Source organism: Bubalus bubalis, chromosome 23, assembly GCF_019923935.1.
Source record: "Bubalus bubalis isolate 160015118507 breed Murrah chromosome 23, NDDB_SH_1, whole genome shotgun sequence".
Taxonomy (NCBI): domain Eukaryota; kingdom Metazoa; phylum Chordata; class Mammalia; order Artiodactyla; family Bovidae; genus Bubalus; species Bubalus bubalis.
The window spans coordinates 25,027,220-25,039,933 of record NC_059179.1 but is presented as its reverse complement, the minus strand read 5'-3'; the positions used below and the strand labels follow the sequence as shown (position 1 = coordinate 25,039,933).

At 42.6% G+C, this 12,714-nt stretch overlaps 1 protein-coding gene across 2 annotated transcripts; it reads right to left on the bottom strand.

The window, feature by feature from the left end:
- Positions 1–1,015: 1,015 nt before the first annotated feature.
- Positions 1,016–9,648, bottom strand: LOC102412874 (glutathione S-transferase omega-1). 2 transcript variants are annotated; one of them, XM_044935315.2, is made up of 6 exons: positions 9,356–9,648; positions 8,840–8,948; positions 5,406–5,628; positions 4,702–4,800; positions 2,028–2,134; positions 1,016–1,244 (listed from the first exon to the last, which is right to left on the bottom strand). In XM_044935315.2, exons 2-6 carry the CDS (start codon positions 8,896–8,898, stop codon positions 1,091–1,093), a joined length of 642 nt encoding a protein of 213 aa, XP_044791250.1. In that variant the 5' UTR covers positions 8,899–8,948; positions 9,356–9,648; the 3' UTR covers positions 1,016–1,090. The 2 variants fall into 2 exon arrangements, with proteins under 2 accessions (XP_044791250.1, XP_006050156.1); XM_006050094.4 differs by having other exon boundaries at positions 9,110–9,647.
- Positions 9,649–12,714: the final 3,066 nt, after the last annotated feature.

Here is a 12,714-nt window from a genome sequence, read left to right as displayed (position 1 = left end):
TGGCGGCGGAGGTGGACGGCTGGAGACCTTTTGTGAAGTCAATCAGTTCGCTGCTGCCTCCTAGGGTGCGGCCCCCAGGTCGCCTGCATCACCATAGGACGAAAGACCCATTTCATATGTGTACTTCTGGGCCCACCCGGACCTACCGAATCGAAATCCAGGGGTGAGCCTTAGGGGATTGCTAGGCGCTCTTTTAAAAGAGTATGAGGGCAGGTCGAAAGCCCGCTCCCTAGTTCTGATCTAAGAGCCCTGTACTGGGTATGTGCTCCAGCGCTTTGCTCCAGCATCTTAAGACTTCAGTTAACCTCAGGACCTTAATTGAATCATCTGTAGAATGAAATGATGCTCTCCGGACCTACTTTCTCATGGAGGTGATGTGATGATAGAAAGTGAATGGTGAGAAGCCCAATGAGCTATGGAAGTGTATAAAGACATTAGTATTTCTGAATTACTCATCCAGCTTTAGAATGGATGTGGCCTTCTCAGCATTTAGTTATATACAATGGAACACCTTTTGTGCTGGGCAGCATAGGATTTGGTAGGAAGGATTTTGAAAGGGTTAGTGACTGAAGCCTGAGAGAGTCAATAGGAGACCACCTAGTCACTTGGCTTTGAAGTTAATGTGGGTCTGGACTTCAGTGGCAACAGCAGTTATTACTGTTGTATAAAAGGCATGAAACTGAGTCAGACATGGAAATGAAAGAATGAGGAATTGAGAAGTTCTTAACTCAGAACCTAGAATACAAACTTTGAAGGGCATCTCTTGAAATGACAACACAGTATCCATGTGGAAATGTCCTATGGGCAGTTAAAAATCCAGATTGACTTCCAGCTCTCACTAGAGGTGACTTAGAAATTTTCAGCATGGAGTGTGATAGAATCCTTAGAGTCATATGAACACCCTGAGACAGGAAATGTGTTTATATTGCTGCAGGAGGGCCTTGAGGAAAGCCCACAGTATGGCCAAATTTGGTGTCAAATCAGAGGTGATTCAATAAGACATGAGAGCATGTGGTAAAATAAAACCATGGTATTATTTGTATTAGTGAAGGAAAGTATCAGCTATGTCTTCATTGCTGACTCGTCCCCATCAGAGTCCATAGTCACAAGCCTCAGGGCTGTTCTGCAAGTAGAGGTTGAAGAAACCTTGAAAGGTCTTCACATCAGTGAGGAGAGATGATACTGTGGGATCCTTCTTCATGGCTGCCATCCACAGCTTAAGAGTTGGAGCGTGGTCTACACACCTGTGGGAGATGGAAATAATGAAGGGATGAACTAGGCTAAGTAGGAAGGCATTGCAAAGGCCCCTATAACTCTGCAGTTTCATATCATTTCCCTCTAATCTTTTCAAAGCATTCTTTAGAAATACTTCTTTAAGATGTGCATAATCATAAAATATGAGATTTGGAAGACATTGTAGAGGTCCTTGTTTTGTGGAAGAGGAATCTAAGACTAGAGTGAAGTGACTTGCTCAGTTAACCTGAGAACTTGTCCAAACTAAGAGACTGATAGCTTTTTAAAATGAGAATGTGAAAGACAATCAAGAACATGACATATTTATTACTCTGTGGTCAGTCCGTGACTAATAGGAACTGAGCAGTTCTCAGCTCTAGGAAATGGGAGTAAGCCAAGGTGGCTGCTAAACTTCAAAACATGGAGTTCGGGAAACAGTGTGGCACTCTTGCTGGTAAATGGAAGGTGGCATTGGTCACACAATCCTGCCTGACGTCCTTACGAAAATGTGCATCCTTATGGGTTTTTAACCAGGAGGGGAGAAGTAAATCACTTTTCAAACATTTTACTACCTGTTACAGAATTCCCCACCCCTGCCCAGCCCAGAGATGGGAGAAAATGGAGAGTGTAGGTATAGGACATGCTCTGCAAAGTCCAACTCTCCTCCTGTCTCCTTGTTCCCATTCATGTCAATTGAATGAGATACATTAATTTTTGTCTATATGAAAGGTTAGTATATATTATTCTGGTTATCATTGTCCTAAATTATGCAAAAAAATATTCAAATGTCTTACTCATTCAACTCCAGAGCTTCCAGCCGTTCAAACCAGGGCCAGATGAGGTAATCAATCATAGAAAGAGAACTGCCACCAAAGAAGGTTGTCTTCTTATCAGTCAGAACCTGAATATTAAACAGCATAAGAATACTGTCCATCAGGACTAAAATGGATAAACTGTGCAGTAGTCATATGCTGGAACACTATACAAAGAATGGGAATGAACTATACACAACACACACAACCTCAGAAACTTGACCCTGTATGAAAGAAGTCAGGCCCCAAAATGTATATTATATGATTCCATTTGTACAAAGTACAGAAATCATCCAAAACTAATATTCTGTTTCTTGATATGGATGCCAATTTCATGGCTGTGTTCACTTTGCAAATTCAAGCTGGACTCTTATGGTTTGGGTAAGTCTCTGCATATGATACATCAATAAAAACTTTACTGAAAATAAACTGGACATAACTAGATTAACTATTAAACAATGCCACGTAAAATTCTTTGAAAACCAAGTACAAAAGTATATGTCTGAAATTTAAGGAGGTGAATTAAAATTATGGTTTTGCAAACAGAAGATTGAGAATATTATCTGGCTAATAAACACCAAAGCATTTTATAAAACATCCATGATTTTTCTCAGGGCCCTTATAACATCCTGCATTGTAGATAGATTATTTATATCTACCTGAGTATTTATTTTTGGTCTACTATCAAGCCAATCATCTGAACGGTATGGACTGCCTCTCACTTTCTACCTCCCATACTGTTCAGCAGAGTGCCTTGCAGTTACTAGGCACTCAGAATTGTACAATGAACCAATATTGTCTAGGTCTGTCCTTAAATTGTAGGGCCTGGTAATTCTATTATGCATAAGTAAAATTAAGTATGATAGTTTCAGTCAGAAGGAAATACTCTCTCAGCAGCCTGAAACATGGAAATAGTGCCACTCACTTTAACGTATGAGTCCTTAACCTGGAGTCTGAAATTAGATGGGAAGAAAATTATATGTCCCCCAACTAACCCCAAATTTAGTAGGTAGTATGTGGATTTTCTACTGCTTGGGGACTTGGCACCTTAAACCTGTACCTTGTTCAAGAGTCAGCTGTAGTTGTACATAGAAATTTTTTTAAATCAGGAAACATGATTCTCTTTCTGTCTGTATATATGAGAATATGAAATATGTAACTTTAAAGAAAAATATAAATTACAAAACTGATTAATTACAAATGAATTACAATTCATTACAGTCCAATTACAAAACTGGAATACAAAAATCCTGAAAATCAATTAACATTAAGGAAACTGAACTACTGATAAAAACTCTACCCCTATAAAATACACCGGACTCAAATGTTTTACACAAATTGCCAAACCCTATCAAATGGTTTCAGAACTTAGAAAACCAGAGAAAGTAACGGGACTCATTTTATGCGTTGAGAAAATCCCTGATATAAAAACCAACTAGTGAATTCCCTGGGGGTCCAGTGGTTAGGACTCTGTGCTTTCATTGCCCGGGGCCTCCTGGCATGGCCAAAATAACAAACAACCACAACAACAACAAAAAAAACACACAAAGATATGATAAGAACAAAGTAGTCTCTTTTATGAACAAATATGCAATAATCAAATATCAACTAGTTTTAAAATATATATGAAAATCCATTGAAAGCAAGTGGATTTTACACAGTAATACTGGTACGGTTCAACACCAGAAAAATCTGTCAGTGCTACCATACCTATTCACCAGATTAAAGGGAAAATATTCAGTGAACATTTCAGCAGATGTAATAGATGAAGACAAAACACTCCAACACTCTCATGACTTTTTAAAAAATATTCGCAAACTAGTAATAGAACTTTCTAAATGGGAAAAAAAGCTTTGAAAAAATCTACAGTAAATGGCAACCCACTCCAGTATTCTTGCCTGGAAAATCCCATGGACAGAGGAGTCTGGTGGTTTATAGTCCATGGGGTCACAAAGAGTTGGACACGACTGAGTGATAAACGTCACACTTACTGATAAAAGGTTAGGATGCATTTCCATATGAGACGAGAACTGTGTCCTCCCTCAGTAAAAACCTAAGGCTGAGTGTGAATGGAAGAGAATCCCATATAAAGGTCCAAATAGCATCTCTCCCACAAAGGAGGAAAAAACACACCTGGGTTTCCCCAAGCGTGTCTAATGGCAGACTCTTGTGGGAAATGTTCATTATATAATAAACATTTTTATATAATTTTAAGTTTTAATGTATAAAATAACTTTATTTCCATAAAGTTTATTGTATAATATTAAGTGGAAAAAACCACAATGACTTATGTTCAGACTATAGTTATGTTAACGTTTTAAATATATGTTCAAGGACTGAAAACAAGCATGGAAAAACATAAACAGGTGTAAAGCTATGGAAATTTGGTTGAAATTTTTCCTTAATATTTTGTGTCAGTGCAATAAAAAGTTTTAAAAGCAGGCCCATGACAAAACATTTTTAGGTATTTTGGTTTGTATCTTAAATACAGCAGCTTAGAGCTGCTATCTGTTGTAAACTAAAATTTCCTATTTGATGTTATTTCTAATTACCTTAAAGTCATTTTGGAGATGGGAGATGAAGAAAAGAGGAGAAATGAGTGTGGGTATAATATAGCACTTAATCCAATAAGAATCAAGGAGAAGGGATTGATTACCTCCTCTAGCTTGGTGATTTCTTTATGCAATTCTTCTTTTAGGCCAGAGCAGTCTTCCTTATTTTGTGTTCTAAGAATCCTCGATATCAAAAGTGGTACCTAGACAGAGAATAATGTCTTAGTTTATCAGGGTGAGACTAACCATACTGACCCTGTCACATAAAGGCAGGATAGAACCCTCACAGTCCGTGTCAGAGTATTCTATACACTTGATATGTGCACGAGTTCCTCTTCACAGAGGTTATATACTGATCCTACAAACAGTTTTGTCACCAAAGTTGCTATACTGTTCAGGATTTTATAAGCTGCAAATAAGCCATTTTGGTGAGTCTGAATCAAATATATCTTAAAAGGACACTGAATGGCATGTACTGTACATGAAAGAGACTTGAAGACAATTTGGAAAAGTGAGAAGGAGAAAGAGTCTTTTCGCAAGAATAGAGAAGAAGGTGGCAAGTTTGGGAAAAATAAAAATATTCAGCATGACGTGAATATAAAGTATTAGGAGAAGAGTGAAGAGATGTAACTTTGAAAAGTAAACAGGGTCCAGATTATTAAAGAGCTCATAGGACATGTCAGAGCCGGCAAGAGCATAATCCTGTTTGTCTTTCCCTCCCAAATCACTGAACCTAGAGTGACAGCGCTGATTCAGCTTTAAAAACAAAGATATTTTCAATAGGAGCTGAAATTGCTTAAACACGCACCTTAGAAAAGGACTCCAAGACCATCTTTTGGCAAGCTTTCTCATAGGGGTCACCTGGCAACAGCTTCTTCTCTGGATATGCTTCATCCAGGTACTCACAAGTGATGGCAGATTCACAGATCAATTGACCCTGACTGGTTTCCAGAACCGGCACCAGGCCTGAGGGATTCTTCTTGAAGAACCACTCAGGCTTATTTTTCAGGTTGATGTTGATGACTTCATGCCTGAAAAACATAGAAGACAGGGAAGACAGTAACATTTTTCTTGTATTCCTAAATAAAATGTCATTGGCCCCATCACCCCCTTAGCTGATCAGACCCCAAATTTTGGAGTCAGCGTGGCCTTTATTCCTTCCCCCTGCCCCCTCTTCCTCAAATCACCTGGATCAGCAAGACCTGTCAGCTAGACCTTCACATCAGTCTGACTTCATCTGCTTCTCAGCTTTAACACTTGCCACCTCGTCCAAGACATCATCTGCCACCTGAATCTCTACAGCAGTCCCACTGGCCCCTGTGCTTCCCCTGTGACCTCCCTATAGTTCCTTCTCCACATCCATTTACAAAAATAAATTGGAAGAGGCCACCCTCCTGCTTGCTTACAGCCCTCAAGTGCTCCTCACTGCAGTGAGGATAAACTCTAAATCCCTTCCCATGGCATGTGATCTGGCCCCTGCTTACCTGTCACATGTTTCCTATGACTTCTGGTTTGGTCATTATGATCTGGCCACAATTACCTTTTTCAATATTTCTTGAATGACTTTCTCCATTGTACTGATGATATGTAACAAATAACTTTGCTCACTTAATTACATGTTTGTTATGTCACCTCCCTAGAATATAAGCTCCAGGAAAGCAGTGATCTTGTGTGTCTTGGTCATATTCATAAACAAACATGTAAGTCAGCAAAGTTTTAAATAGATGTATATGCTATGAAAAAATATATAAACATTTTCAGATTGGTACTCAGTACATACTGGTTGAATAAATAAGTAGAAATGCTTCAAGACTGTCAATTAGATATTCCATTTGGGGCTAAGATGTATCTTAATCGCAAAAATAAATCAGCCAACTAATTGAGTTTGTCCACACCCACTATATAAAATCAATATGATAAAATTAAATTCCTTTTGCTAATTTGAATAGAAAGCTAGTCATTTTTTATAAGAATATTAGAGAATCCAAAAAATTCAACCACAAAATAAGCTCTCAGATTAAATCTCCATGCATTGATATTTTTTAAAACTGCCACATGGGTAAATCACACTAAGTAAACCCATAAAGAAGAAACAGGTGAAGTCCAGACTATACTAAGATTGTTTTTAGATCTAACTTCTCTCTTGTCTGAGAGATTTTGGGGGAAATAAGCGGAAGGGAAGTTTCATATAATTGCTACAGCCAGATCAATATCATTTCAAAGCTGGATGAGTGTTCAATAGAACAGATTAGTTACTCAGAAATAATACACCCTAACATCTTTTGTTTCCTTTCTCCCCATCCACCTCAGAAGCTACAATAGCATTTAGCTTGAGGTACTATTAAATACACAACCCCACCCTCTCCCCCATGGAAACAAAGGAATAGCCAGATTGAATACTGGCATCTGTGTGTATGCATTACAGGGTTCGTCTGCTGACAGATTACTGTACACTCAGATACAAGCCACTGCAAGAACAATGAGGCTCCCTGCCAATCAAGATTTCTGCAATTTCATACTGTGAAAAGAAAGGGTAAATCCTGGGCTTTTGTAATAAAGAAGGCTCTCAGAATACATATGCATTTTGGTATCTTGGTAATGATGAGCCAACAGGGCGACATACCTGCTGCAACAAGTTGGAAGATGAGAGAAAACCGTGCTTTAGTAGATTCTATCATGTGGTAAAGTCTACCACCTCTCTAATCAAAGTCTCCTGGGACTTAAAACTAACCCATGAACATAGTATGTTAGTTGCTCAGTCATGTCCGACTCTGCAAGCCCATGGACTGTGGTCCACCAGGCTCCTCTGTTGTTTGCACTGTTCGGCAACAGTTACCACCCTTCACTCTCCGTACATGCACTTTTATGATAAGATCACTTTAATTTTCCTTTGGAAAACTGTCCCAGAAAGATAAACTTCTCAATCTAGAGTTCCAGAGGGGCACTAACCCAGAACTCTGTGCCTCCAAATTCAGCTGTCTTGATCCTGAACTTTTCAGTTGTATGAGCACAAGATATGTCATTTTTCAATCCAATTGAATTGGATATCTGCTATATATTGATAAATGTTACTAAATGTGAAATATTTTGCTATGTATTTAGAATCAGTTTCATCTAAAGACACAAGAGTTACTGAAGTGATTAATCCAAAAATAATTTGTTTTTTTTCTTTAGAATATATAGCTTACTTTTTTAGGGAAAAGTATTGCCTGCTTAATTCTCCCTCTAGCAGGCTAAAGTTAATTTTAAAACTCTAAGCATATAGATGGAAAGCTTCTTTGGAATGGGGGCTATGTTTTAAACTCCCACATCACAGGTATTTGATGTCTGTTCAACAGATCCCAAAGGTCACTGGAAGAGAGGCAGTTCCAATGGCTGTTCAAGTCAGAGAAAAGTCAATGACTTGGATATTTCCTGTAGATAACTAGTTTCTGTGGGGCTTCCCCAAAATCTGAATCTTAAGACAGAGACACTTTATTTTATTCAAAAACTCAAGCTATAAGAAAATGCACCATATAGTTAATTCAGCACTCTACCAGTAGGATAGTCAAGGTCTGGACTCTGTAGTAGGGTAAATTACCCACTGTTCAGGAAAGGGCTATATCCTCAGAATAAATGCAAACAATAATATAGATAAATAGGACGTGAATGAAATGGGATGAAGGAGAAGGCAGTACAGAAGGATTTAGGGATGTGCCAGTGCTAAAAGAGCCGCTGCCTGTGATTCCCATTCCAGTGATCTCTGCATACCACCAACTTTACTGGAGCCCCAGCTTTGCTGACCCATAAAACCGTTAGGTTAATCTAAATGAGATGTCCTCAACTGGTGCAGTCTGTGACATTCCTTCCACTCCCCACCAGGGGAACAGAGTTCATAGCTTTCTATGCATGTCGCTTCAGTCCTGTATGACTCTTTGCAACCCCATGGACTGTAGCCCGCCAGGCTCCTCTGTCCATGGGATTCTCCAGGCAAGAATACTGGAGTGGGTTGTCATGCCCGCCTCCAGGGGATCCTCCCAACCCAGGGATCCAACTCGAGTCTCATGTCTCCTGCACTGGCAGGCGAGTTCTTTACCACTAGGCCTTTATCACCCCGCAGAAGGCTGAGAATAGTGTATTTGGCAGTAAAGAAAGCTGTGGGGACCCTATCAGAGATTCTCATACCCCGCCCCTGGGCTACCCAAGCCTCCCCAAGCAGCTGGTTCCGGGCAGGCTGGGAGCGGCCCCTGCCTTGGTCCTCACCGGATACCCTTGGCCGTCAGGACCAGGCGAGTCCTCTGGGCATACGGGCAGAACCTCATGCTGTAGACACGGATCAGGCCCTCGGGGACGGGCCCCGGGGGGTCGCTTCCTGCGGAGAGAAGCGGACGCGGTTACAGCAAGGACCGCAGTGCGGACATCCAGCATCCGGCCGGTTTCCCGCGAATGTGAAGTCTCCTAGGCCGCTCGGCTCCGGAGCAGAACCACTCCCCACCCCCCAGCACGCGTCGGATCACGGTCGGCAGGTCTCACCCTTGCCCAGGCTCCTAGCTGATCCTCCGGACATCTCGCCGCCGCACAGATAAAGCTGGCACCGGGGTTCGCAGGGGTTTGCAGGCCAATTAAAAAGTCGATCGCCCCGCCTTCCCTCTTTCCCTCCCTCCCTTCCTACCAGAAGTAAACCAAACCCGCGCGCAGAAGCCCTCCGGGGCGGCCCTGCCCCGCACTCTGCTGCATTCCCCACCCTCTGCAAGAAGGAACACGCCGCAGCCCGCTCGCCTGGTGGGCGATCACGGCCGGACGCCACCCCGTAAGCCCTGAGGCAGCGCCGGCCTTCCGGGTTTGGTGGGGGTTAAGTCTTAATTAAAACATCTCAGGTGGCGATTGTGCCAGAGTTCGTCGTGCTGGCCAAGAGGTGCTGACATATCGAGATGCACAAATGACGCTCAAAATCCTCAGAGCCCTTTCCTGACCCCGAAGGATGGTGGCCTTCACTCTGTAAGGGAGTGGATCCACGCTCCACCCAGACCCTGACCTCCCACGCCCGGCGCCCCGGCGGCGGAAGGCGAGCTCTGGCCGCAGTCACGTGGCTCTGACTTAGTTGCAGCCCTTCCCACCCCAAGGCTTCCAATACTTCAGAGCCTGTGGCCTGGACTCCAGTGCTTGCTCAAGATTCCAGAACATGCTCTCCCAAGGTTCCTTTCCATAGCCCAGGGCCAGTCGTGAAGCCACCTGGAGAGCCTTTTCCCTTTTTCTGTCTGGACTAACTTAATATGACTACTGGGAGGGTTGCTGTCCCTACTGTCACTCTTAGGACACATCCTTTTAATTTTAACCCAAAGGAAACAGTACAAATTTGGATATTACTAATATCTGAAGGATGATGCTGCTTTCAAAAATCTATTAACTATGGGGATTTTGAAGCCCTAGAAGGGGTACATGCTCAGAGTCAAGTAGGTTAGTGGATTTAGTCTATAGGTCTATGAAAATTGTCTGGCCAGGTCATCCACTCATTCAGCCCCCTCTTAATTAGGAAAGAGGGGCTTCCAGAGCACATAATAAATATACTGGAAAAGAGTGCATGCTCAATCGCTCAGTCGTGTCTGACTCTTTGTGACCCCATGGACTGTAGCCTGCCAAGCTCCTCTGTTCATGGAATTTTTCAAGCAAGAATGCTGGAGTGGATTGCTATTTCCTACTCTCTTTGGAAAAGAGTAGTCAATGTTTTATTTGACTACTGTGCCATTTATTTATTATTATATAAAAAGCTGAGCGCCGAAGAATTGATGCTTTTGAACTGTGGTATTAGAGAAGACTCTTGAGAGTCCCTTGGACGCAAGGAGATCCAACCAGTCAATCCTAAAAGAAATCAGTCCTGAATATTCATTGGAAGGACTGATGCTGAAGTTGAAACTCCGATACTTTGGCCACCTGATACGAAAAACAGACTCATTGGAAAAGACCCTGATGCTGGGAAAGATTGAAGGCAGGAGGAGAAGGGGACGACAGAGGATGAGATGGTTGGATGGCATCACCAACTTGATGGACCGAGTTTGAGCAAACTTAGGGATTTGGGGATGGACAGGGAGGCCTGGCGTGCTGCAGTCCATGGGGTTGCAAAGAGTCGGACCCAACTAAGCGACTGAAATGAACTGAACTGTTCCATTTATTTGGGAAGGGAGAGGCAGGGTGCGTTTTTATTTTTTATTAGCTCTATTACTGGAGCAGCAGACTGTGGTAATTAATAAACACATCCATCTTGGAGCCTTCCTGCCTGAGTTTGATTATGATTCCATGCCTGTCTTAGTTTGCTAGGGCTGCCATTATCAAAATACCCCAAACTGAGTGACTTAAACACCAGAAATTTATTCTAATTCTGGAGGCTAGATGTCCCATATCAAGGTGTGAGCAGGGTTGGTTGTCTGATGGAACACAATTCAAGTGCTTACTGAATCTGTCTCCCAGCCTTTCATCCTCTGTGGCTTTTAAAAAACCTCTTCTATTCCTAGAATAGATTGGTTTATTGAGTACTTCCCTCTACAGTTCCAACTGACTAGCAGAATGCACAGGAGAAACTCAATAAACATTTCTCAACGGAATGAAGGTAAGAATTTGGCAAGACAGGAAGATGAGCCCTAAAGAAGGGAAGAGGGGAGGATTGGAGGAGAGGGAAGAAAGAAGGGAAGAAAGGGCAAGTAACGGTCTGAGAGGGAAGGTTAGAAGTAAGGCAAGTTGCGAACCTGTCTTATCAGTTACTTCCAGAAGCTGTCTGTCCTTGAAATAGCTGAGCGTACACCACAAAGTGTACATTAATTGAAGGTTTTGCATATCAGACTTGGCTTTAAAGTCTTTTAAATTAGCTTTGTAATTTGTAAATTACTCAGCTTTGTAATCTTGGGGAAATTGTCTTATCCTCCCTTTCTTTTCCTGTAAAACGGGGCTAATTGGGGATTTGAATAGTGAATGAAATTATGCCTGCACCGGCGCTTGGACGGTCAGCACTCAACGTTAAAGTCGACTGTCGTTATTTACTAATATTGTAACTATTTGCCCTAGGCTGGGCCACTGCCGTACCCACTGGAGGCCCGCCCCCCTGCTTCACTCGCCGCTCTCCCGTTGGTTGAGACAGCTTAGCGCTGCCACCAATCGGCTTGGTTCGAGGGGGAGCCGCCGAGAGGGCGGAACCAATGGGCGCAGGGGTCATGGGAACCTAAACAGAGAAGGCTTCCCGTCTGCAAGCTGGGGGCAATCCCGGGCCTCCGAGTATCAGTTAGACTCACGGCCCCTGGCCGGGGTGAGAGACACAGGGCCCTTGGGGCAAGGCCTGGAGAGAGGCGAGGCCTACAGCGTCACGTCTTTGAAGGGCGGCGTCCCCGGCCTCGCTGCTCAGTTTGGTCTTGAGAAAATTCTTCTCTCAGACTACATCCTCTCCCTTCCCTCCTCTTCTTAGACCTGCTCACTTTCAAATTCCACCTCTTCCCGGTCAACCCCCAATGCCTTCCTGCACACTTCCTTTCTCTGTAACTTTTCTCCCGCCCCTCCCCACTCCCATCCCCAGCGCGTCCAGTTATTCAGTGTTATTCACTTTAATAACAGCTGTTTCCCGCCTTTGGTGATTTTCCCCGTACTTAGGGCCATCAGTCCCTTCTGTCTCCTATCCACTGACTCTGGATTTGTTTGCACTTACAGTGCATGTGAAAAACATAAAACGCTGCACAGGTGTAAGTTGGCATTGCTTTCCTTCCACATTCTAGAGTGTTACTTGCACTGTGTTCCAAACAGCATCCACCACGGGTCCTGATTGTACTATTCCCTTGAAGTTTATCTCCAAACCAGTGTCCTTCTCTTGTCCTCTCCACCATCTTTAAGCTTATCTTTAACATTTAAATAGAGGTAGACTCTCCCCTCCTCTCAGACTCTACTTTCTCTAGCTTACACTCATCACGCACTCCTTACTTTAAAATATATTCCCTTTGTGTTCTCACCTTTTTCATCCATGTCCTATGATTATTCCTTTTACTTTCTGCATTTATTTCTGAGTTTTAAATCTAAAATATGGCCACACGCGCTCCTTTTTTGTAAAGAATCAAAATTTCCTACTGGGCTTACAACCATAAAGCAGGCTGTCCTATTCGAAG

Bases quoted from the DNA above. Each gene is read 5' to 3' on its own strand.
- LOC102412874 (XM_006050094.4), bottom strand. From the start codon at position 9,143: ATGTCCGGAGGATCAGCTAGGAGCCTGGGCAAGG. The intron at 8,949-9,109 runs GTGAGACCTGCC...TTCTCTCCGCAG, and splicing joins AGCTAGGAGCCTGGGCAAGG to GAAGCGACCCCCCGGGGCCC. The intron at 1,245-2,027 runs GTAAGACATTTG...CATCTCCCACAG, and splicing joins GAAGCTCTGGAGTTGAATGA to GTGTGTAGACCACGCTCCAA.